General features: G+C 31.9%; 3 protein-coding genes across 3 annotated transcripts; 2 read left to right on the top strand and 1 right to left on the bottom strand.

The window, feature by feature from the left end:
- Positions 1–504: 504 nt before the first annotated feature.
- On the top strand, positions 505–12,510 carry Afti (aftiphilin). The gene is made up of 4 exons (XM_088190802.1): positions 505–740; positions 2,641–4,022; positions 4,093–4,294; positions 8,492–12,510. Exons 1-4 carry the CDS (start codon positions 647–649, stop codon positions 10,117–10,119), a joined length of 3,306 nt encoding a protein of 1,101 aa, XP_088046928.1. The 5' UTR covers positions 505–646; the 3' UTR covers positions 10,120–12,510.
- Positions 12,422–14,144, bottom strand: mtTFB2 (mitochondrial transcription factor B2). Its single transcript, XM_088190803.1, has 7 exons — positions 13,825–14,144; positions 13,606–13,756; positions 13,407–13,546; positions 13,175–13,345; positions 12,961–13,109; positions 12,724–12,888; positions 12,422–12,663 (listed from the first exon to the last, which is right to left on the bottom strand). The coding sequence occupies exons 1-7, from the start codon at positions 14,119–14,121 to the stop codon at positions 12,522–12,524; spliced, it is 1,215 nt and encodes a 404-aa protein (XP_088046929.1). The 5' UTR covers positions 14,122–14,144; the 3' UTR covers positions 12,422–12,521.
- A 1,765-nt stretch (positions 14,145–15,909) lies between these two features.
- alpha-Man-IIa (alpha-mannosidase 2) lies at positions 15,910–26,101 on the top strand. The gene is made up of 24 exons (XM_088190801.1): positions 15,910–16,062; positions 16,150–16,287; positions 16,355–16,615; positions 16,687–16,834; positions 20,555–20,726; positions 20,845–21,146; positions 21,215–21,300; positions 21,363–21,463; positions 21,526–21,703; positions 21,762–21,946; positions 22,104–22,286; positions 22,353–22,425; positions 23,321–23,422; positions 23,497–23,586; positions 23,648–23,814; positions 23,897–24,121; positions 24,188–24,350; positions 24,412–24,558; positions 24,708–24,860; positions 24,927–25,052; positions 25,122–25,237; positions 25,301–25,415; positions 25,478–25,591; positions 25,653–26,101. The coding sequence occupies exons 2-24, from the start codon at positions 16,156–16,158 to the stop codon at positions 25,800–25,802; spliced, it is 3,489 nt and encodes a 1,162-aa protein (XP_088046927.1). The 5' UTR covers positions 15,910–16,062; positions 16,150–16,155; the 3' UTR covers positions 25,803–26,101.
- Positions 26,102–27,905: the final 1,804 nt, after the last annotated feature.

Below are 27,905 nucleotides of genomic sequence, written 5' to 3'. Positions count from 1 at the left end.
GTGAGTTTGGCAAAATTTAAAAAATTGCAGTTTTAAGAAATTGTAGTAATAAAAAACAATAATCAATAAATAAACACAATTCTGAACATGATTTGCGATTCGCTAATAATTTTAAAGCTACAATTTAAGATATCGCTACAGTAGCTTTCCAAGCGCCATTTGTGTCATTGATATTTTTAAAATGTTTTTATATATTATTTGCGCAGTAAATTAAAATATGTTAATTTAAATAAGCTGTTTTTCCATACGTTAAATCTCGAAAGAAAAGCGTTTGAAAATTTTGGGTTGCTATAAAACGGTAAATAATTATTAAACCATAGACAATTTTCTCAATAAAATTAAATAATATTTATATGTAATTAAAGCAGAATAGGTAATGCTCGCATTTTAGAATAACAATTTATAATTAATAATAAGAAATAAACTGAATAAATAATAAGTGGAGCTAATAAAAACGAAAGCTCGAGATTGTCTATGGTTTCGCCTACGTCAGAGGTCCTAGCCGAGTGATTGGTCGCAATCGGTGCGACATCTGTCAAATTATTTTCACTCGTTCGACTGCGATGCCTTCGACGTTACGTTCGCGAATAGAAAGATCGCACGATGTAGTGTAGTGTGGTTCATCGTCGGATCGGTCCAAGTTGAAATGTCGGTGCCTCCGCTCGTGTGCAGCACCCCTCCTCCCCCGGACCAATGTTATGACGAGGTCGACGATGACGAGTTTGGTTTTCGCTACCCTGGTACGTAGCCCTTTGACCTTTGATTTCATACGCTTTTCGTGAAATGACTAGATTCGTTCCATATTCATTTAAATAATGGGAAATCACCAATCAATTTCATAATGTCCTGACCAACTATTCAAACACATTTTATACTTTTGTTGTTGTGAAGTTGACGCTTAACCGTCGATAGTCAGGCGGATGTCATCCGCCTGGCTTGAAATGTTTGCCATATTTTACTGACATTTATTAAAGGTTTGATCTTTATATGTGCAAGCATATTGTCGTTAATTCAACTAAATTATGCCTGAAAAACAATATCCTTCCTATAATTCAACTATTTCCGTCACATTTTTTCGAATTATTACCCTTTTCTAGTATTTTAAATGTATTTTTAATACTAAAATATGTTTCAAAAGTTGTTCAAAAAAACGATATCATATTCTTTTCTCCTTTTTTAAGTAAATAATAAATGTGTAACAAAAAATACAAACTAAAACTTTTTAGAACATTTACTTGAAAAAACACGTTTTTATTAGAGGACCATTTAAATGAGCAATATCATATATAATTGTTCTATAGCACGAATTGTTTGTGAATTACTGTTGGACAGATTAAGTGCGAGTGAACAGCAGTGAGCAAGCATTGGTCAGAACAGTGAACACCCCATGAATAACTCTACAATGAATCCTTTTCCAAAGAAAAAATCCAAGATTTACCTTACATACATGCACAAAGAATTAGCTTTATGGAACAAAGGACTTATTTAAATGCACATATCTCTTAAAGTAATCCCTGTTAAACCGCACCCGTTTTTTATAATAATATAATAATGAAATTGAACAATATAAATAATAGCTCATAATATATAATTCCATGTTTGAGCGGTTAACAGTGAGAATTAGACTCGGCGTATATATGCGTTAATTGAGTAATAAAAAAAATACCATTAATCTTAACGACCAGCCGACAACTGCTATTATTATATTGACAAATTCATTTTGTAGATGATGATCATAGCGTTCCTAAATGCATCACAATGGCCGTTCGGGGTGTTGACAATTATCAATGCTTTTATATTGCATTGATAAACGCAGCAATTTGAATGGCAGATTACAAGTGCAGGGTTGGCAAATCTTTTCCTATTTAAAATTTGAGGGTTGCGCAAATATTTTAATAAGAAAGATGACGGACATAAACAAATGTAATTACACCCCCAAATCTTCGAAATTTACCATTGCGTGGAAGACAAATGCATCCTCCAGCGCATACATAGTACATATCATTCTCTTCCATTTGGAATTTGCTTTCAACAAAAACTTTCACTAGTTACTCCCGACTTGGGACACACCGAGTAAGAGTTGCGCAACTATCGATAGAGTTAAAAGATTGATAAAACAGCTGCTTCCCTCTTCATGCCAAGGTCCGAAATCCAGAGTTCAACGAAAGACGTAGACAAGGCTACGAAAACAACATGTACATACAATAATTACGCAAATTGTACTTCACTCAAAACTATCGCACAACAATAATAATTTTTAATTAAATAACTATGCCCTATATAAAAATAAACACGCTGACTCCTGAGTTAGAAATTAGTTAAAAATTGACAGAAGATATTTTTAATGGATGTTTTAGAGGAAAATAACATTTTATCCTAGATGTATTTTTTTATTTTGTAATACTAATATTTAGACAGTAGTCTGAAAAGGTTTGGCAACCGAAATACATGAAAAGAAATTCCCCCTATAAACAAACAACTCAAGATGTATTGGTTGGTTTTTACATGATGAAAAACGTAACTCTATGATTATAAGACATTACTTTTACATCAATCTATATATTATTATCAATTTTTTTATTGTAAATTTAATGATGAGATTTCAAATACTGATACAACTATTTTTTTTGAATATTTCAGACTCTACATCAATATCACCGACTCCTCAAATTGATTCGGAATCTTTCGCTACGTTTGACTTTACGCTCATCGATAACCTAACTAAATTGAATTCTGACAAAAAGGAGTCCACCAAATCGGATGTAGAAAATGTTGTAGACGTTTTAAAAGAAAACTCGATCGACGAAGGCTTAAAACCAGCTGAAGTTGTAGAAAATAACTTAAAACCCAATAAAAAACCATCTGAAGAAGAATGCAACATTGAAGATCTTGATCTAAAATTGGACAACCTCCAAATTGACTTTCAGAACGGCAGAGAGACCGTCGAAGATAGTTTGAACGCTACTTTTGACGATTTTGGTACTTTCCTCAGTTCGTCGAACGACGTTGCCGAAGATGATCCGTTTTATTTACCCAAGATCATTGACTTTCAACCGTTCGATTCTGCCGCATGCGATATTAAGTCAAACGAATCGTCGCCAGAGGAAAACGTCTCGATCAAAAGCGACGAAATCAGCAACATAAGCTCAGCTGTTGACGTTCAACCGAATTGTATTTTAAATTCTGATCCTGCACAATCAAACGAGTTATCTCTATTTGAAAATATCACTGCATCTAATAACGATAGCGCTTTTGTTGATTTGAATAACGATTGGGCAATAGACGAAAGCACTTTAAAAATTGACGATTTCGAATGTAAATTTGAAAGTAATTCTGATAATGTAGTTGAAGATTTTAACGAGCTTAAAAGCGATAAAGAAGAATCAGATGAGATTACAGATTTTGATTCTCACGACGCTGATATTCCTATTGATAAGGACGAAGATATAACAAAAGTTGAAACCGTTCCAGAAATTGATTTGTTTAGTAATGTTAAAGAGATTGACTTTGGTAATGATGATGATTTTGATGATTTTGCAGCATTTGAGAGCGGAAACGTTCAAGTCGAAAACGATACGAATGATCTCGAGCATAATGAAAACGGTGCGCTCGAAAATGATATTGATAACGTTCAGTGTGTTTTAAATACGAGTCAAAAAGAGGATACTGATGTCGTTTCAGATGACGATTTTGGAGATTTCGATACTTATAATCCTTCGAGTGAAGTCAGCGATAGTTTCAAATCGAACGATGATAACTTGGATGATTCTGTACCAATAAACGAATCTGATACACCCGATAAGCTATTTACGGCGACTGAGAACGTTTTCTCCGAAGACACTTTTTACGATTGCGATAGTAATCTAAACGATGAAAACAAATACAATTTGAACAAAATGCTCGGTGAGAACTGGAGTCATCTTCTTATTTGTGATGTCGATCAGTCGTTTTTATTTCCGTGGAATAGCTCTACAAGTCAAAAGTCTTTATTGAGATGCTTGGGTATCGATTCGAGAAACATTGTAAGATGATTAGATACATTTTTAATGTAATACTGTAAAATGAAGTAATATAATTTTTAATTTATTTTAGTTATTCGGACCCAAATGGAACACAAATATGCCAAGATTTGCACTTAATTTAGGCTCAAATCCTCTTCAGCCAATTAAACAAACTATTGCACCTTCTGATCACCAGGAAAGTAAAACCAATGATATTCAAAAAACTTCTACGCCTGATAAAGAGCTTAGCTGGAACGGTGAAGTACAATATGAAACAGGAGATTTCCAAACATGTAAGTTTTCCTATTGATCCATTCAATTAAAAGAAATGTATATGTAGCCTAATTAAAAATGTAATAATTCTGAGCAGTATAAATTGCTTTTCCTGAATATTCATAAACTGCTCGAAAATATTGATGTATCTTATACAATCGGACTATTTAAAATTAATACAATCAGTATTAATTTTATGTGTGTACCAAACAGGGCTTCAAACCGTTATTCTTTTAATTAAAAAAAGTATATCAGTTCGGTTACAGTTTTCGTTCCAGAAAAAATAACGTTTTCAATTCAGCTCCGAGCTATTAATTTTTAAATCTTTTATTTATATTCTTAATTAATTTTCTACCATAATATAGAACATTTTATTTATTATTTTGTAATAAGCATACTACATGAATTGCTACAATAATAAAATATAAATAAAAATAATTAAAAAAGATATAATAATTAGAACTAGAAGTATATAATGGTTCTGTGATTATTGCGCAAATGAAAATCGCGTGCAAGCGAAAATTTCAAACAACAAAAATTCTGATCATAAATATTCAATTTAACACATATGTATATTTAAGAATATATAAATTAATTTAAAATTATCACGTTTTAAAAATATTTTACAATTATATTAGTAATTTACATTGGTATAATACATTTACATTTTCTATAATTACACAATTTTTTACTTATAAATAAAGAAACATATTAAGCAGTTGGAATTAAAAGTAAAATACATTTGACAATCAAACAATCACCTATATTCAGAATTTTCCTGTGGGCAAATTTCGTTTGCAGTCACTGTATATAATATAGTTTATTTTAATGAAACATACATATGTAAACAAATCAAATTCGTATATTCACAGTTGAAATGTCTAGGATTCTATGGTATATTTATTTAAGCAAAAAATTAAATAGTCAGAATTTAAATCAACTTTAGGTCAGAATAAAAATCAAATCTCAGTAAGAATTTTATCAACAGCATTTCTAACCCTTTGGGGTGTGACTTTGCAGCCAGTAACACGCAGGTAGAAACTAGTGAGAATTTCATTAGATTATATTACATATTGCGATAAGCTATGATGGGCGAGATCGTTATTCTCGGAGTGGTGGTGGAGAAACTGACGCAGGGATGATGTCCGTGGAAAATCCTCAGAGTTCTGATTGATGAGACAGCGACAGTATAGCGGAAGTTGGTCCCTCTGCTGCGGTGCTCGTATGGTGGAGTCCCTCCTAGGATGTGAGCGTCCATGACCGCATGTTGTCCACAGACGGACCTGAAGCGTCTGCTAGTCTCTTTGAGTGTGCATTGGAGGCCAGCCTTATATATTCAGGGCTACAAAGCATGCTGACCAATCACAATCATGCAGCGATCGTCCAGCCAATCGTTACATTCGCTTCTTAGAACAACGAAATAAGTATACGCCTTAAGAAAGTGACAATTGCTTGATGGACATCTCCCGAGGTCGAATTGTGCAACGAGAATGTTGTAGCCTTACGGTGCTATTTGTATTCCGGTGATATATTGTTTCCCAAAATATTCATTCCTTGCACTGGAGAATCCTTGCGTGTTATTTATGGGGACCCTTTAGTTCTAGTTGTAACGAGGGTATTTGTGTGATCCCACTATTGTCTAGTCTCTAGTTTATCCTTATTGATGAATGATTATTTTTGATCACAGATTTTAACGTGAATTTCAAGAATAGGATCCCCCACAGAATGGTCATAATTATATTATTCGGGGTCAGAATAAATATCAAATGGTTAGAATAAAAATATAATATGGTCAGAATAAAAATATAGGACTTTCATGTGAATAAAAAAATATATCATTTAAAAATATAAAAGGGCAATAAATTATTTTTTTTAGAAATATCTTATAAAATATCTTGCTCGCACTTAAACTGTTGGACAGATTAGGTGCGAGCGAGCGTTAATCAGCACAGTGAACACCCCATGAATAACTCTCAGTGAATCTATTTAATTATATGTAGGACGCGAAGGTATTCAGAGCAACGAACGAAGCAGGAATAACGACAGAGTGGCGGCGGAGAGAGAACGCTTGACTTGTATTGTTGATAGGAGCTGTTGATTCCGCGTTGGTGCAATCTTCATCATTACCGCAATAACAGCAGAATACAATAACACTATTGACAACCGAAAACAATGATTCTGACAGTTTGTCAAAATAATTCTTACCATTCTGTATAAATTTCATTAAATTCTGACTAGTCCAATTTAAATTCTAAATATTTAATATAAATTCTGACCATCTAATATTTTTAGTGGTCGCTTGTATTCTGACTAAAAATATTTTTTTTTCCGTTTAGTTCCAGTTTGAAGCCCTGGTACCAGTAACAAAAAAATATTACAATAAATAACATATATGTAATTCTTATACTAATATAAACCAAAACATAATCTTCAATATATGACGTGCGGTAATTTAATTCCTGTATTAGATAAATGGACCACAATTCATTTAACACGTAAAATGTTTGATATTTATTAAAAGTAATCTTGCAATGGACAAATTTTACGTTTCAAATTTTGTGTCTCAAATATTTTTAAAAACCTGTCAAACATCATAGCATTCCTTCTGAACATTACTCACTGTGATACCTCAGATAGTCACGACAAGAGAAAATTGTTGAATCTGCTCTTGGGCTAGTCTCATTAGTAACCAACTTTGTTTAAGTGGATAAATTAATTCAACTGCTTCTCCGCTCTTCAGTCAATGATGAGCTAAGACAATTGCGAAGAATGCCACAAGAGTACGTCGAGGAATCTGCATCCTCACTTCATTCAGTGACAATTTGTTGCATTGCCTAGACATTTTATGTATCTTGTGGAGTAATGCATAATTTTGGATAAACTTGTACCGAAGTTCTTACAATCTCAGCTGATGAATGAAACTGCTTTTATGTTTGATATGATTTATTTATATGCAACTCTACTTTTACTCTAATATCAAATGAATAGTTCTGCATCACCGATCTGGGAATTAAATTGCTACACCATTTACATGTAGAGTAAATTAAAAAATATTTTTTTACTATACTATTATATAAATATTATATTACTATTACAATGTGAATCTAATCTATTAATATAATAATTAATATATTATTTTATTTTACATGTCTCGCCATATGATGGATATATTTATACTTTTATGTGTTATTATCATTTCCCTTTTATGGTTGGTTTCATTTAAAAACATATTTTTCTCCTTGATTTATTTTATACTATAATTTTGACCCTTGTTTTGAATTACACGCTTATTTTGAACAAATCCTCAAACCAGCATCCTATGCGGAATCCTTGCTTTTAGATCTAGAAAATCTCATGGCAACTTTAGATCAGATGACCTCTGATCAATCGTCGCTTTTTAAAATTAGTGACCTTTTTACAAGCGGTAAGAATAATAGTATAATTAAATCTGATTCAATATACATATTAGGCGTACAAACGAGTTTTACGAAAGACTTTCTTCACAAGTTTTCTATATTTATTTTCATATATAAGATGCAATTTAATATTTAAAGTAATTATTTCCATTCCATTGTGAAAGAAAGAAGGCAGCTTAGTTTTTTGGCCAAGTTTAAAATGCCCTGGGGTTATGATCTTCCCATCTTAAAACCACTACTAACAGCTTTGCCGGGGTAAGGTAACTCGTAATAGAGCACACCTTTAATGGCCCACCAGTGACAACATGTTTTTTGTTGCTCGACAAGCTGTGAGATGGCTGATTAAGCCGTTGATCAATGCTGCGTTCGTTGAACTAACGCAGCAGATTTTTTCAACCCCATATACATTATTAAAGTCGGCTTATAGGCCACCCAGCTGTTCTGAAAATTATTTTTGTATTTGCTTCTACTTTTTAATCAGCCGTGCTTGCAAATCATCAGCTTTCATTTTTTGTGGCTCTCCAAAGCATCGACATTACCGTCTAATATACCTTAATCAGTATTTGCAAATGTTGCGAGTTACAGCACATTTTATAAAAACTGTTTTTGTGTCTTTTTATTAGAACTCAACAAATGCGGTGTCGAATTGTGTTCATTACTGATTGCTGTAATTTCAATTTTAAACTGTTTCTTGATCAAAGAAGAAAATATACTAAAACTCTTTTGTACTCGTACTACATTATCTTCTACAATGCACTTTATAATTTTCATGTTGTAATTAATATTTTGTTAATTTTTCAGCTTGCAACGAAAGAGACGATCGATTGGTTTCCCAGCTACCCTTTAATGCCGACGATTTAACTAATTCAAACGAAAAAGTGACACATCCGAACATGTTGAATATTGGACGCAAAATTAATCTTCCAGACACACATATATTTACACCGACTGATTCTGAAACTCCGTGGTCGCATACCATTCACTATAGCAATGAAAATACATTTCAAGATTCAAGAAATAACAACTGCAGAAACTCGCACACCGATAATCATCCGACAGCGAGCGAAGTCAATAAAGTTGAGAATGCTGACGATTTTGACGACTTTCAAAGTTTTCATACCACTACAAACGAAAGCAACGTAAAGATTGATTTAAATCCGACTGATTTTCGAACAACGTATGACGATAGTGATAAATTAGGTGCTGCAAATCAATCTTTCGCCGACGCCAATGCGAGTAAAATTTTGAATGTTGTCAAACCTGCAGAGGAATTCGACGAGTTCGGAGATTTTCAATCAGCAGATGCTGAACTTAAAAGTGGCACATTGGATCAGTTTACGTTTAAAGAAGAAAAAGTTTTACAGCCGATAAAGGTGAATCATAACACACCGACTCTAAATTGGCCCGCGCCTGGTGATGTAAATTCTTCGATTTTTGACGATTTCTCAGATATGACCGTGTGCAATCCGATTGTAATGGAAAATTTTCCAGCGCCTTTGGTGCCGTTCACTCAGCCGTCGTTCATTTTGAAGGATTCAAAAATTGAAAATAAAAATGAAGAACAACTGCCAGATGTGAATGGTTTAAGTATTGCTAATCCTCCCGAAAAGACAGACTTTCAATTTTCATTACAACATAACCAAGATGATATTAAAGATAACGTTGAATTTGCAGCAAATAATTTGAAAAAAGAAGTCGATCTAAATGACGATTTTGATGATTTTCAATCAGCTTCATTCACGCAACCTATTGACAGCGTTATAAATGGTGAACCTGTATTTGCTAGTGCTGAAAATTTCAATCAGAAGTTTTACGTTACATCGCCGAGTAATGTACAGCTTCCTTTAGAACCAACTCCAGTGCTATATAACTCAAACGAATACAATGCGAAATCGACTCAACAAATTTTACAACCGTTATCGTTGGAGAACTATTCTCAAATCAATTGGCCGGAACCTGGAATACATTTCAATAACTTTTCTCAATTTAATCCCGTGAATTTTATCAAGTCCTACGACGAGACTAAAGACAATTCAACGTCCAATGCTGAAAAAAGCAACGATGACGACGGTTGGTCTGATTTCGTCTCTACCAAACCCACCGGCAATCAATACGATCCAAGTAAGTCAACCTCGCACGCTTCGGATACAAACAATCCGATAAGTAACGACGACAACGACGATTGGTCAGATTTCGTTTGTAATGTCGTGTCTACAAAAAATACTTGTGAGTTAAAGACGATCAGTCAGAATATACACAAGCAAGCAAACGTTAACACGTCCGGCTATTCACATACGAATCAACCGAGCAATAGACCAGCCACCCAAAGAAATTTGCCGTCAAATACTAACATGTTACCGCAACTATCGTATGTCTCTCCAAAACTGAACATAAATAGAAATTATGATAGTCATTTTCAAAATTTATAACGTTTCATGAGACAAAATCACGAGAGTCGAGTTTGAGTGGCAAAATGTGTATTAATTTTAGTATTTTTATTCCTTAAAAGCATGCCCTTTCATGCCTGAAACATTTTTGTACATAAGTCTAACTCATTGTATTCTATCACGTGTGAAATTATCAAACGATGTAGATCATATAAATACTTTATATAAATTAATAGGTGTGATGCAAATTAATAAAATATATAATATGTACATATATATGAAGATGTATATAAAATATTTTATGTCAATTATGTGAATAATGCATAATTTAAAAAATATATTCATAATTATCTAATGGTTGTCATAGGTTTGTAAATTGTTTATTTATTGAAAATTGTGATAGGGTTTAATGGAAAGGTCTCATAATGGATTTACTATACCTTTCGTTCAGCATTTGGCGTGAAATCTTATTGAAGTTTTAAACTAATAACTAAACTGTCTGTGTATACATAATGTTATATGTACTTGCTTGGTATTAAAACTTAGTAATGTTAGTTATTTGAATAAATTTTATTGTTTTTTATAAAATACGAGACTACTTATAAACGTTGCCAATACTTAATTTGTTACTGAATCAACTGTAATAATTAAAACCAAGGAGTCGGAGCGGTACCAAAAACTAATATTATGGCAAAACTGAACCAAATATTGTTGAAAAGCTGTTAAAATTATTTTTAATACTATGACAAATTTCATTTGGATCGTTCAAGGGACCAAACATCACATCTCATACTCGAATGCAATCGCGTGTAATAATGATTCTATTATAAATTCAATATTATTTAATTTAGTGTGAGGACTTTTATTGTAAGGAAATTTCAGTTACCGTTATTTAGATAGATAATTTTAAATTAACATATTATTCAATGTTGCCAAAAGTATTTTTATACTATTGTCTAAAAAAGCTGATAATTGTGTCGTGACTCGAGATATGAAATACTTGAATATCAAAGTATGTACTGATTGAAAGCTTTTATGGTAATATTGTTTAATTGTTAAATTTGTAAATGTTTATGAACGAGTACTTAATTTTGTATTTATTATAGTTATTGTAAATTTTACATTTAGGTTATTTATTAAAATCAGATTATTTGTACACAAAGTGTGAGCTATTAGATGTATTGTGTGCACTTTCATCAGCGTAGTTACGGACGTAATATTATTGACACAATAGCTGTTAAATCATACTTTATACCTGCTTAGTTATACTTTCAGTATTCTCTCTATTTTATTTATAACAGTATTTTATTTTAAATATGATATGTGTATCATATATTACATAATAATTCTTTAAATAGGAGGGTCAAATGAAAGCCTTGAATAATTTTTATCTCTTAAAAGAGTACAAAAGAAAGTAGTCTCATTTGCCTGCTACGTGTCTTCGTCGGACTCGAACCTCTTTCGTGCTGAATCAAAGTACAAATCTTTGTTTTCTGGCTGTAGGTTTTATTTTATCTTATTTTTTAAAGATGGCAGGCATCAATATGTCGTTCTTTCAATTCTAAAGTCCCCTTGCAGACACTGGGTAACTGCAAGCATGACTCAATTCCAGAAATTATGCTTGTTGCTTTGGCTCAATGATTTTTTTTCACATTCACATTTTTTTTCTTTAACTGTTCCAATGGAATCTAAAGTCACTATTTGACATGCTCAAACTTACGCTCTTTCGCAATTTTTTAGTACACTCGAATCACATACTGAAAACCAAAGGTTCATTCATTGATGAATTTTAACAGGTTTTTACAGCTACTCTCAAAAAATGTTGCAAGTGTGGCAACCATTCTAAGTCTGATTCGTACTGCCGCTATTTAAATTATATGTAACCCTGCTGCTAATCATCATGACAATAGAGCAATGTCAGTAAATTCAATTGCACTTTTATGGTTTCCATTTGACTCACCTTCGTATAAATATTGTGAAGATATTCCATTTAAATATTGATAATGAAAACTATTTTTTTATAATTATCTATTTGAATTATTCAAACTTCAGTAATAAAATAAAATTGTGATTACATTTCATAAGTATTGTATAAATTTTGAATCCATATGTCACTATCAATTAAAATGTAATCGACATAATGTGAATTATTTGTGATCATTATTGTGATGTTTGTTTATTGATATTTATTTATTGTTGCCAAGTATGGAACTGTTGTATTTTTAACATAGTTATTCGTTAAGCAGTCTCACTATGTCCGCATTGTACGTATATTATTGATATTGTATAAAATATTAAAGCATTAACATTCCATTAGATATAGATATATAAAAAAAGACCTGTCTACTTTTTCCAATTTATTGTTATTCACATTGTACACGATTTATTTACAATTATGAAAAAATATTTAATGTAAATATACGTTTGTAAGCATCACTCGAGTATTATTCTGCGACTTCGATAGGTTCGTCTTCCTGTTCTAAAATTTCACTTCGGTCCAAATCATCCGTCACTAAGCTTTTATATATGTGATTTTCTACAGCATCTTTGAAAGGCGAATGTTCAAATTCAGGCCAAGATATAAACCTTCAATTCAAATATTAAAGTTATGGATATGTACGTTCATAGAATACTATCAAAATATACCTTTTATAGAGCGTAATTTTCTCCGTTGTGCTGAGATCTGAAAATTGAGTAAATATCGTAATGTGCGGTAAAGGTGGATCGTTTTCGTTCGGTCCAACTTCGAGATTTGTGTCAGGTGGATTTTGTCCGGTGATTAACCAAATTCCGCAACCGGGAATCCAATGCCTAAAGATGATTTTTAAGTAAAAAATAATAAAATGTAGATATTGATCTTCGAGATTTGAATAATATACGTACTCTAGCATTGGTATTATTCGATTGTTTTTCGCTCGCAAGTGATGCTTAAAAAAATACCATAGTAACGGTAGTTGATCCACTGGACAAGGCAGTTTGGCTCTACCACTAATTTTTACCAAATATAGATATTCTGAATCAATTTTCTTGGCCTGAAATAATTAAGTTGAATGAGAATTTAACAATAAAAAATATTTGAATGAGATTGTAATTATACATTGACGTTATGTTTATGAACGAGTTTCGAAGGCGACTCATCTTCCCAAGGTAAGAAATCTTTTCTTGGTATCTTAGATAGAATCTGATGTTCAAATAATGTATTAAATAATAGTGGTGTGCTTTTGTAATATAAATTTAACTTATTCTCGTACTCTTCTGTTAATAGTTTCTAAAAAAAATAATACAATTATTTAAGTGTTGAAAATCATATTAAGTGAAGCGTTTCTTACGAAATATTCGTAGGGCGGTATAAATAAATACATTTCTGGTCTTCCATAGGTCATTAAACTATTTTGAAATATCATCGATTTTATACAATAGTCGATGAAAATTTTAGATCTCACAGGAGCAATCAATTTCATACTCAATTCTGTCAAAAATTGAAGATTTTATTATAAAATAAAATTAAACGTTAACAATTGTATTTACCTTCGCCCCACGGCTTAGCTTCTATTCCACTGAATAAGTCGTCGATGCGATTATAAATGGGACTGACTTTATCTAGATGTGCCAACTTCCACATTTTTAAAAAGTCTTCGAATTTAAAATCCACGCGTCCTGGATACTTTAATTTTAATTCCTAATATTGAAAATTTAAAACATTAATTATATTTTAATTTCAAAAATGGGTAAATTGCTTATATTTACATCGAGCGGCTCTTGGTAATGTTTGTCTAATTCGAAAAGTTTCAGCTTGGGAATGCCACAATCGAGCAAACATGTTGATAAAACTCCAGGGCCTGGATTTATTACCAGTACAGGTTCCGGCCCCATCAAATGGGGCGTAAGAACTTCGGCCACATGGGTGGCGCTCGGACCGCATAAGTATAATTCGCTAGGCGGAACACGGTGTGTTCTCAACAGCGATTCAGTTAATCGCGGAACAATAGATTTAAATTTCGAGGTTAGCAAATAATCCGCAACTCCGTGCTGCACGCGACGCATCCTGTCAGTTTGACATTAGCAATGTTGCCATTTACAATCCACAATTACAACCTTTTTAATTTTTTTACATAACCAAAAACATTTCAAAGCAATTAAAAAAATATAGATTTGAATTGCTGTTGGTGAGTATTTGTTTGTTATTACTCGAAAAGTTAGGGATGTCTGTAATATTTTCCAGGGTGGAGGTCGTTAAAAATGGTAAGACTAGGGATTGTAATCGGAAAAGAAGTCGTTTATTGTGGTTCTATTGTTCATGGAAAGTTACTGTGATCCATAAGAACTATTATGTAGGGGCAAAATGCAATTAAGCAAAAACAGATGGTTTGGGAAAGCAATCTTATGTTTACGTAGTTGAATGGCAGGCAATTGCAAAATAAATAATTAAAGTGCAAATTTTATTTAATGCCGCTTCTGCGTATTGTAGATTTGGGAGTGTGAATTTCAGGTGTAAACATTGGACTTTTTAATATTAACACAAGTTTCATTTTATCTTCTGTAAGCCCTGTCATCTTTGCCAAGTCTCGGAAGTGATGCTTAACAGACAGCCGCGTCTGAAAAGTCACTTTTCTTCCGCTTCGCATCGCCGTGCTTCTAATTCTAGTTTTGCTATAACACTAAATAGTCAGTCTTGTGGAACTACTGTGATTTTACCGCATCTCCATATGTTGTTTTATTGCTAAAATTTTCTCCCAACTGGCCTCTCCGGAAGACTCAGAATTAGTAGAATGAGGGTCGGAGTGGCCAGAACAATAACAAGTAAAATTAAACGGGGATATTCCACTGAGTCGATTGAGTGCAGCTGTGAAGAGATCCAAAATGACGCACATTTCGTTCGATGCCAAATAAAATTCACATTCGCTGACTTACTTGTTGAGTTTGATTCACTACTTCGTCCACTTGTAAATGTTGGAGATTGAGTTATGTAGTTTGATTGATTCTATGTTATTATCACCAACAGTTAAGATTGCAGTATCGTCTACAAATGTTTTTTTCATAATTTTATAGACCACTGGTGTAGAGTAGGTAGAGCAAGGGGCAAAACAAAATCTTGCGGGACTCCAACTTCATGCGGATTTACTTCACTAGAGGCCTGAGGCATTACAGACTTCTGGGGGGGCCATATATACTATATACAAATATTCGGAATCTGATTTCAAACCTACCCTCTCGTACTACAAATATAATATTTTTTGAATTAGAAGAGATATTTTTATATTAATTCATCAAAAACATATTTTTCAAAAATATTAGGGCCCCTTCGAGAGTCCTGAGGCAAGCACCCTCAAAAAAGCTTAAGATTCGCTTTGACCGGTTTACTAAAACAGTACATGACTTTTCATATGTACAGTGGTACCTCGGTTTTCGTAGATTTTTTCCGCGAAAAAATTGTCTCGGTTTTCGTCGGTTGCCTCGAATTTCATCGGCGTTAGCTTGCCAGTGTTGGTGTTTTTGAGCTTTTTTTATTGATTGCGAGTGCTAATACATACTACAAATAATTGCCTTGGTTTTCACCGGTTTTGGATTTAAACAATTATTTTCGGACGGATTATCGACGAAAACCGAGGTACCACTGTATTGTTTACTATAGCTTCAAAGTCAAGAGCTTACTGCATACAAATACTATAAATAAAAATTGCCTACGCTGTAAGTTTTTAAAAGAGCCATTCTTTTGTGTCAATAAAATTCTATTAGATAATATCAACTTTTATAAAAAATGTAATTTTTCAATTTGCATATTTTATCCTCTTTTGCACAAAATTATATTATCGGCAAATGACTCGATGTAACGAGTACACATCACATTCAGTTGACAGATGGGTTGTTTGTGCTGTCGTCTATCGGCTTTCGACGTTTTCGAGTTGGAAGAGCTTCTTTTATAATTTTTACAATAATGCGTTAGCTGTAGTACAAATTGATATTAAAATATATTTAAATTAAACTGTGAGTAGTCGTATATATATATTTTTTATTAATTTAGATTAGTGATTCGTATATGTTTAATCTATTAAATTTACATAATAATTTTAGATAAAAATGCGTATCAGAAGACTCGCGACACTTTTTTGGACGTTATGCATGATTGGAGGGTTTTTCACCATTTATTACTTAACAGAAAATATATTAAAAACCCCGTCCAGAGGGTCCAATCAGGAGGACATGAAAGAAGTTAGTATAGCTACTATGTATTCGTTCTTATGTGATTAAATTGAAAAAATGCGTATTTTTTTATCAGAACGTTTGGATTCATTTTGAAGATAAGTTAAAACATTTGGAATCGGAGGTTAATGAATATAATGCCGTGGTAGGCGAACTGAAGTCGGTCGTTCAAGAACTACTACCCTCGAAGAAACACGCTCGTAACAATCTAGGGCTTGATTCGATCGATAATGGAATCAAAATAATCGATCGTATAAGCTCTAATATAATTAGCAGAGTAACGGATCAGAAAAGATGCTCCATAAAAATGGATGATGTTCCAAACACGCATATACAAGTATGTATAATATACAATATATACATATTTCATTTAAAAAAATGTATTGCACATTTAATATTGTATTACAGATGCTTGACGTGTACGATAAACTGAAGTTTGATAATCTTGACGGTGGACCATGGAAACAAGGATGGAGGATAGAGGTCAATCCTCAACTTTGGAATTCGCATCACAAGCTGAAGGTCTTCATAGTTCCGCACTCTCATAACGATCCAGGTATGATTTTATCGGTCAAAATCGAGTTTGTATGGATTAATTATATTCTTAACACTTTACTAAGAAATTTTCGGTATAGTCCAAGTTTTGTTCTCACTATGAGCAATTTTTGACAAAATCCGCCTTTCCTAATTTTCTTTTTTATTTTAAAATTTAAAAACAAAGACTATTTTAACAATTTGCCATCACTGATGAGTAAGAATTAGCCAAAATAATATTTCAACGACTCGAACAAAAGAATTATTTATCGATGTAGGTACAGCTGCAAAATATTGTGTCAGCAAAAAGGGAATCGATGACCATTAATATGCAAATCGAGATTCGAGTTGCATTGAGTCGAAATATTAATGTGCCACAAAAAAAACAAAACACCAGATGGCGTTGTGTAATTGGAGTTAGTTTTAACCCTTTGACCGCGGATGGCATCTATAGATGTCATAAAAAAAATCTCTGGTATCCATTTATAAATATAAACGGCCAATAAATTATTTATTTTAGAAATATCTCGCTCGCACCTAAACTGTTGGACAGGTAGTCAGAACAGTGGACACCCCATAAATAACTCTCAACGTATGTAGAACGCGAAAGTATTCAGAGCGACAAACCAAGCAGGAATAACGACAGTCAAAACTTAAAGCAATATTACAATTGGCTGATGCAAGTAGTAATTTCCCACCTGAACAATAACGATGTAACTGTAAACAGTTGATGTTTTGATATATTTCATGCAGTCCTTGAACTTTGTGGCTGAACGAGAGTTTAGCTGATAAACTTTTTACGACGTACGCTATTGATAACTATATTCCAATACAACAAATATATACAACACGCTAACATGTACAATACTGACCAAACTATTTTTTTTGTTAATATTAACACTTGACTGAAGGGTTGTTTTTTCGCCACGTGATGTGCAAAAATGTGCAGTTTTGCGAGAATTTAGCGCAACATAGAAATAACAATAAAATATAACTTTTGAATTAAAAAACAAAAATTTATCAAATGCTCTGAATTGTATTGGTACTTATGTTAGAATTATTTTACCAGTGGTTTTCAATATGCGGGTCGCATAAGATCAAAATTAAAATCATTAAATTTGTTTTATTTTTAGTTTAAAAAAATATATACGAAGAAAAATGCTGGTTTTGAGCATTAGTTGATGAAATGCGTTGATTTTGTTTCCACGAAAATGTAGTGCATCACATGTTTTTATGAATTTTTAATGTTATAATGCATTTCTCTGAACAAGCAATAAAATAAATGGTTTCGAATAAAATTTGCTTAGGACACAAAGTGGCACCACCAAACTACATCAATTATTATATATAAAATTATTTTTCTGTCTTCTATGGGTTAAAATTTTTATGTTTATAGCTTTGTCACGCTTTACGAATAATATAAGATGCTTTAAAAATAATTTACGATCATATTATACTAGCAATTATACTAGTGTTTAAACAAAGACCTCTCACATGGAAGTCAGCTGCGCAATAAAAATAATTATGCATTGAAATGTCTTTTTTCATAAAGTTTAAACCTTGATTCATAGATGGCAGCACAAAACGCTTTAATTTTTGCGGGGTAGATACTACCAAACCCATCGTTAAACATCAGAAATCGTAAAAGGTAGTCACTACCTGTCCCATGGATTACCAGCATCGAACAAAGCGGGTAGATATTATTTTACCCGTGGTAGTGTTAATATAAATTAGATAAATTATAAAAAAACAACATTATATAAAATATCAAATACATATTTATCAATAAACTCAAAATTAAAATTTTAAATAGTGTTTTTGAAACAAAAAAAATGAATTGCTTTTTCATAAAAAAATCACCTGTATTGGATAACACGGTTTTAACTATTCTTAGCATTTTTCAATGTAGTGGTTGATATGTTAGCCTACTCACTCTATAGTCGTTCCCATAAGATTTTTTATGAATTTAGTGAGTGCTAATGAATTTTCTGATCAAGTTCATCCCATAAAAGCGATTGGGGTGACCAAATCATATTTTTTAATATTCCCTCTTTTTTATTTGTATTTTACATATTTAAAACAGTGCTAGGGATCGTTTACCTGTTGAAAAATAAAAATTGGCCTGCTTACATATGTTAGCCTATAGGTAGCACTTGCTCTTCTAAAATTGTTTTATTATTTTTTTTGTTGTTGAAAATTCTGTATATTTTTACGAAGGTTTCACCTCTCGCTGCTGAAAAACAACCCCACACCATATCTCACCTTTAATTTATAGTTGGCATAATACACTTAGGACTCATTTTTTCCCTGACTTTTCGTCTAACAAATTCTCATCAATTTGATCCAAATTTTGATTCGTCAGATCATAAAATTTTGCACCAATCTTTAACCTTTTAAACGCTGCAAAGTAAAAACCAAATCTATTGAATTTTTTTTTCGAAAATGTATTATGATGACATATAAAATAAATATACAATGTGTCATTTTTACTGTCATTTACAAAAAAACACTATTTTTTCCCTTCCAAACCAGGGTTGTCACATTACAAAATATAAAAATAAAATAATAAAAAAATATTGTGAAATATTTATAAAATAAAAATTGTAAGTTAATTTAATGCAGATGTATAAAAACAAAATGCTAGGGTTGCCACATAGAAAAAATTGTCAATTAGAAAAAAAATAATAAAATTTCGTAAAAAAAATATTTACATATTTTCAAATATACATAAACATATATAAAAAAAATTAATACAGATAAATAAAAAACATTATGTCAGGGTTGTCACCTTAGTTTTAAATTTTTTTTTTTTAAAACACTTAAATTACATTAAATACAGACATATTTAAAAACATTAAGCTATGGTTGTTACATAGCTTATAAAAAATAAAACTTTAATAAAATGTAAAACAATATATTTAAAAAAAATTGTGAAATATAAAATAACGTCAAATACACACCAAGCGGGAGCTACAATTGATATTGATTATTACCGTTAGTAAATGAAAAAGCCTGTACGGCATAACATAGCTTTGGTTTAGATATCTGTTACATCGATAATATTTCCAATTTAAAGTTAAAAGCAATAAAGGTGGATTCGTGACTATGGACATTGTTGCAGATTTTGGTCTTAAACTTTTGACTGGTAGTGTATATGGTTCATAGGGTGTAAATAATAAGAGATGCATTTTTTAAATATGGAGCGGTTGTTTATAGTTAATAACTATAAACATGCTGGTGATGTGTCTAATATATGGTTCTCAATGTACTGATCGTGTGGATGCTAATTAGGGGTCCTTAGTCGGTAAAGTGTTAACACATTACGAGCCATTAACACACTTATGTTTTGTTTGTAAAAATATCGTTAAGAACCGTTGACTCACTTATGCGTCAATTGTAATTAAAAACACGTAATATCGATACATTTAAATATATAATATTATGTTTAGGAGTATATTTTTTTAAATTTATCAAATAAATGCTTGTAACTTCTGAATTACATTATAACTTTCGAATTACATTATAATTTGGGTCATTAAACTCTCAGAAATAATATAATTTATAGCAATGAATAATGATGATAATACGATGATTTAAAAAAAATATTATTTCTATTATCAATTCCTATTCATTAGCACTTTTTGCGTTCACCGTAAAACAATAATAAATTTAACGCATAAAATAATTTTTGGTGGCCTTTTTTAGTGTTAATTGACATTTTTTTTTATTTTATTACTCAAAGGTTGGCTGAAGACGTTTGAAGACTATTACAAATCTCAAACGCGAGCCATTCTCAACAACGTCCTGATTAAATTATCCGAAGACACAAGAAGAAAATTCGTGTGGGCCGAGATTAGCTTCTTCGCTTTGTGGTGGAATGACGCCAAGGAAGAAGAAAGAAGAGAAATGAAAAAGTATATAATCATGTATTCATATCAATAAATTCTGCAGTCGTTAATTTTTTAAGAAATAATTAGTTCCATGCATATATTTCATTCACTGGTGACATAAATAATATGATATATTTTACAGGCTAATTCAGTCGAAACAATTGGAAATTGTGACTGGCGGTTGGGTCATGAACGACGAAGCCACTTCTCATTGGATATCAATCATACAACAATTGACTACTGGTCATCAGTGGTTGAAGGAGCATTTAAATTTAAGACCGACGTCCGGATGGTCTATCGATCCTTTTGGACACTCGGCAACTCAGCCTTATCTCTTAAAACTGACCGGTATCAACGGTTCGTTGATTCAGAGGGTTCATTATAGCGTAAAGAAGACATTTGCAAAAGAACAACAGTTAGAATTTCGATGGAGGCAACCATGGGGTATAAAATAGGTTAAACTTAAATAATATATAAAAAATAATTTCTATATCAATCTTATATTTTCATAGATTCAATAGGAAATACTGATATTTGGACGCATATGATGCCATTTTATTCTTATGATATTCCTCATTCGTGCGGCCCGGATCCAAAAGTAAATATATTTTAATAAATATGACGTGTACATTTTTAAATGTTTTTTTTTTGTACGAGTAGATTTGCTGTCAATTTGATTTCAAAAGACTCCCTGGATATGGTTTATCGTGCCCTTGGAAAATAGCACCTCAAGCTATCAACGATAGGAACGTGAAGCAGAAGTAAATATATTTTTCTCGTGTTATTATTTAATTTAAATTATTTATTTTAAATATACTTCTAGAGCTGAATTACTTCTTGATCAGTGGCGCAAAAAATCGCAACTATATAAGACTAGAGTGGTGTTGATGCCTCTCGGAGACGATTTTCGCTGGGATCATAGCACCGAATGGGATGCTCAATTTAACAACTATGAAAAAATTTTAAACTACATAAATTCTAATGAAAATCTACACGCAGAGGTTATTTACTATATTTTTAATTAATAATACAGATTTTTCAATGTATGGATTTATTTAGGTTCACTTTGGAACACTCTCTGACTTTTTCAAAGCTGTGCAAGCTGAAAAATCATCAAACGAATTTCCGATTCTCTCCGGAGACTTTTTCACGTATGCCGATAGAGACGATCATTATTGGAGCGGTTATTATACCTCTCGGCCGTTTTATAAACGAATGGATAGAATATTAATGGCATATGTTAGGTTAGTAAAAAAAGTAGAATTAAATTAACTGATTAGCACCAGACAGGTTTTAATTGTAAATAAGATAAATACCAGTTTAGCTGTCTGAAGATATGTGATGAATTCGAAGGTCGTCTTTTGTACTTTGATGTTTTATTATTAATTTATATATTCTCAGGGCTGCAGAAATAATTTTAGCATTAGCTAGATCAAGGACAGACGTTCCCAGTATATTATTGGGTACTGAATCCAATTTAACGCGTTTATTACAAAAATCGAGACAGTCTTTATCGCTATTTCAACACCACGACGGTATAACTGGTACTTCTAGAGACCCGGTCGTCGTTGACTACGGCAATAAGTAAGTAAATACCTCGTAAAAGATTGATTTAAAACTGTAAAATAATGTTGTGTTTTTTTATTATAGATTGTTAAATGCTATCGCAGATTGCCAACGTATAATACAGCAAGCTACTTATCATATTTTAGTAGAACCCAGTGTAAGTATATTAATATGTATTAGGCTAATCTATGCAGTTTTGAAACAATATGTATAAAATACTTTTTTTATAAACAGTAGCGTGCCAAAAAAAAGCGTGTCACTTTACAAAATCATAAAAATTTTAAATGGGTGCAAGAAATAGGGTTAAGGGTAAAAATAACTTCCTTTGGCGAAGATTGACTGATACTACGAATGTGCTTATGTAATAAAAGATTTTCACCCCTTTGATGAAAAAGTACATGGATTCAAAATTGTACTATAATTTCATGGATTTCTGCACCATGTCATTTTTGATCAATAAAATATCATTGAGCTATATTTATAAAACTGATGACGAATTAAACCATGAACTCATCCAATCATTATTTACTTCCATGCTTTCCGTGTTTTTAGCAATATTGAAGGCTAAAGGAGGTGAAACAAAATAATAGATTTTATGAAATCATTGTTTTAGTGGCAACATACGATTTAAAAATATTTTTTTATTTCATGATGCTTTAGAACAGATAAACTTTTAAGAGATAGGGCCGCATGTGAACATTTAAATCAAGGGCCAAATTTGAGGACCACAAGATATCTTTAGTTATATATAAAATAATATAATTTAGATTGTGATGTGTTTTTTTGCATACTAGTGTATATACTAGCTTTATTTTTACAAATTATTCTTTAAAAATAATTTGTATTGTCTTACACTTTGTAAAAAAATATATCTAGTGTTCCATTTGCGATTTTTTAGTAAGACTAATATTGAGAATTTTGGTATTAATTTGCTTATTATACCCTCCTAAGCAGACAATTGTATTTTATTTGGCTGCAACAAACTTTTGATGTTGGCAAAGATTTCTTAAGTAATAGTATTATTAATCAGATTTGCTTATTATTTGAAACAGTTTTACTATCCATCTCATGAGCAAGTATATTTTGAAATTGACGACATGCGAAGAGATCATTTTTCGTTACCAGAAAAAGTGACAATTACCATTGGTCTTGAGGTAAATATCTGATTAATATTTAACTTTTTATAATGTCGAATATATTTAATGTTAATTTTATTTATTCAATCCAGGCTCCTTCTAGAAAAGTTGTGTTATTTAATTCGTTAACTTTTACTAGAAACGAAGTTGTTTCTTTACACGTATCTACACCATTTGTTACTGTGAGTATTAAATAATCATAATGCCAATAACACACACATGAATACTACTTTCATTTTAAAGGTGACTGATTCGGATGGCAATTTAATAGACTGTCAAATTAGTCCAATAATATTGCCGAGCTCTAGAATACAAGAACATCAATTTTTACTCAGTTTCGTCGCTAATGTTCCTGCTTTCGGAATGAATTCCTACGTGATAACTGCTGTGGAAAGCACCACTTTACCAAAGTATAAATGATACACATGCATACATATAAATTTACTGTATAAACTTAGTTTCAAACACATATTTTTAATTATAATTTTATAGGTCGACGATATTTTCTAATGTCAATTTCCTAAATTATGACGATGGTTCCGTTGACGGCGGAGTGTTTCAAGTAAAGGTTGTATCTACACAAGAAGCCGGCGATTTCACAATGAAAATAATAGACGAGACAGAAGGTTTAGTCGCTGCCTTTTCTCAAGTCGGATTATTGAAATCGATAAAGCTATCAGATAAACCGACGATTCCGGTTCACCTTGATTTTAGAAAGTAAATATAAAATATTTACTTCATATTGTATCTGAAGGGTTCGATATTTAATTATTTATATGTTAGATATGGAACGAGACAAACTGGGGATAAAAGCGGAGGGTATCTATTCCTTCCCGGCGATGTTAGCTCTTTAATTAACACGACTATTACAACGCCGTTCATTACAGTAATAGAAGGCCCTATTTTATCGAAGATGAGTGTACAATTACCTTTCGTGCAGCATACGGTAAATAAAGGGTTTATTATGAATTTATAATTGGTGTTTAATAATCATTATTATTTTACAGGTTACTTTATATTCGATAAATAATTACTTCGTCGAAGTGTCGAATGTAGTGGATATAACCACTTCTCAAAACACGGAACTAGTTATGAGACTATCTACGAATATCAATAATGGCAATGAATTTTTTACTGATTTGAACGGATTCCAGGTGCATTTCATCACGTATTCAAAGAAGTTCCTGAGCTTTTATTTTATATTCTATATATACATAGCTTCCAATTTTATTTCCACTTCTTAAAGTTTCCTTTGAATAGCATATGTAGAATATAATATGAAGCATATTTATTGAATTTTCAGATGATAAGGCGAAAATATTTCAGCAAAATACCATTACAAGCCAATTTTTATCCTATGCCGACTGCTGCTTATATTGAAAACGATAAAATGAGACTCACGCTCTTGACGTCAACGTCACTGGGCGTCGCAGCATTATCGTTTGGTCAAGTAGAAGTATGCTCATGATTAATTTAATAATTTAAATCATCTTACATTGTAATGTATAATAATTATTTTCAGGTTATGATGGATCGTAGATTAAATCAAGACGATAATAGAGGAATGGCGCAAGGAGTTCTCGATAATCATCCTACTCAGCACACATTTAGATTAATATTGGAAAATCATGAAAATACCAATTGTCAAGTAATTATTTCTAATTAACATTCAATACGTATATTAATTAAGCTTTAAAATATTTTATTATTTCGATAGCGACCTGCAAATAATCATCCATCAGGTCATCTATCGCTTGGTGCACAAGTCGCCTCGGATTCTTTACTCAATCCTCTTCTATATCTTTTATATAATAGTGACGGTCATCCGGATAGGTATATTTTTAAATTTATTTAGTATTACAATTTATTCTATTACAAATTTAATTTAACTTGTAGATCTGATCCAGAATGGTCGCAAGGTAAAAATCTACGTGAAAAATATGCACCTATTTCTGAAGAACTAGGTGTAGATATATCTGTAGCGTCTTATAGAGACGAAGTGTTATCAACGGTAATTAAAAAATTACATACTATAAATATTTATTTTTTTACAATTTTTAAATTTAATTTCAGTTTCCTAATGGTAAAACTGTGAAAGGAAGAGGACTAGTACTTCATAGGAGACATTTTAATTTATGTTACAGTAATGAAGAACAAATTAAGACATTCCCGACGAGCAGCGGACAAGTATGTAAAATAAAATATATTCAATATTGTTTTGAATCACTACTAATAACTATTTTTCTAGATAAAGCTTACAGATACAATACCGATTTCGGAAGTCGACGAAATTTACAATTCGTCTCTATCTTTCATTCATTTAGGATCAAAAATAGATCCAGCAGCTACGCAAACTCTTTGTCCCATGGAGGTATATTCGTATTTTATCCATCAATAGTCGAATATTTAGAAACACATTAACATAATTGTAAATAAATGCCGAGTATTATAGATTGTTCTATGTACACGTAGGTGTTCACGTATTATAAATAGAATTTGAAATTATTATTATCACGTTCTAATATAAAATCTTTTATACACAGCGGAGTTTGGATTTATATGTTTCTATGATATTAGTATATCTGTGATCGATTGTTACATGTAATTATACAAATTTGTTATTTATGATTTTCTTGAAATCCCTTTTATGTGTTTTGATACTTGTATAAATTTAATTGAATAAAAGAAAACTTTACATATCATTCGTTTCAATTTTACCTATTAAAAGTAAGCAAAGATTCTAATTCGATGACTACCTATCATTAAAATTGGATTTACTATTAAATGGCGCACAGTCGAAATAAATAAAAGCATGTTTTAACACTAGCGTCGAGTAAAAAATATATTAAAAGTCCTACTGCAACGTGCTAGTTTTACAAAAAATAAGTAAGAATCTTAAAATAAAAATTTTAGGGCAAACTACTCTAAATTTTGATAAATAAAAATATTCTTTATTTTTTTTGAAAGCCGTTGAACTATTATACATCATTAGAATTAAAATATTAAAATAAATTTCTTTTTAAAGATCCCCAATCTGCGTTTTGGACTATTTTTGGAAAACTTTCAAAGTTGAATATTTTTATGAATTTTGTAAGAAATTGCTCTTCATAATTATTTAAATAAATATTATTTTTTTAGTGATTCTCAATTTGTGTTCTACAAATTTGAATGTTTTTTTAGAAAAACGGTGATAACTTTTAAATTAGGCGGTTCTATGTGCTATATTCATAATTAAATTAATTTAAATAAACTACTTTTACGGTGGTTTGTTTTTTACATACAATTTTGGTGCTTTTTTCGCCGACGATGTGCTTTAGTACAATCAATGCTGTGGAGGAAAAGACTCCAACGCCCCGCTAGTTGCCTGGACCAAGGTTTAGAAGAGGAGTAAGCAATCGCGCACTCAGCTCTTCGCGGATCCGGCCCACAGGATGGACAAATTAGATCAGCAACAAAAATGAAGAATGTGGATGTTCTTTATTTGCACCCCGAAACGAAGGAGGGTGCAATTGTGACATACCTGAAAGAAAAACTCATTTCGTGTGAAGTGTCAGTCTCAAAAATCATAATAAAAGTCATAAGCTATGCGTCCTTCAAGACTAGTGCCTGATGTAAAACTTAAAGAGGTTCTGTGTCCGGAGTTATGGATGCGCATTTAAAGAGTCGAGGTTTCGGAAAGGCAATAAACCTTCCCAGGAAGGGTGTGATGGATCCCCTTTCGATTTATTATCAGAACGTAAGGGGACTGAATTCTAAGACCGTCGAATTTCTGTCTGCTATCTGTGCCCATGAATATGACGTCATCGCTCTCATGGAAACATGGCAGACGGATTTTGTGCTGAGCGCTGAGCTCTTCTACGATCGATACACCGTGTTCAGAAGAGTTCGATGCAGTAGAGGCGGAGATGTGTTTTTGGCTGTCCGCATAGACTCAGTAGGTGATCACAGGCGCAGGCTTCATCATCTCGATGCTGACGGAGAACATCTCTGGATTCTCGTCGTGACGAAACGAGCTTCAATTGTTATATGCGTGTTGTATTTTCCGCCGAATCAACTAAAAGACGTCACTGCTACGATTTTTCGTAAGATTCAGGTGGAGTCTGAATATGTTTTGCGGAAAAAGTGTATCATCTTGGGCGATTTTAATTTATTTACGAACATTGGCGCCAATATTGACATAACCATATTTATAATAAGTAATATTTTTAATTTAAATCAAATAAATTGTGTCAATAATAATTTTGGTGACAAATTAGATCTAATTTATACAAATGTAAATAATTGCGTAGTAATTAATAGCGAATTCACATTGGTGCCGGAAGATAATTATCACCCGGCGTAATGATAAAGTTAAATGTAAATAAAAATAGCATAATTACGAATGAGGTGGAATGCGTGAGTGATCGGAATGTTGACGAGGCTTACGACAAGGTTTGTCATGGGTTATTATTAAAAAAATCTCTTCCATAACTTATGGAAGTCGTGCTTTCTTTTTAGCAAT

Source organism: Plectrocnemia conspersa, unplaced genomic scaffold (genome assembly GCF_051122295.1).
Source record: "Plectrocnemia conspersa isolate PC_06_02 unplaced genomic scaffold, ASM5112229v1 ptg000008l, whole genome shotgun sequence".
In the NCBI taxonomy this organism is placed as follows: domain Eukaryota; kingdom Metazoa; phylum Arthropoda; class Insecta; order Trichoptera; family Polycentropodidae; genus Plectrocnemia; species Plectrocnemia conspersa.
This window is presented reverse-complemented; position numbering and strand designations above follow the sequence as displayed.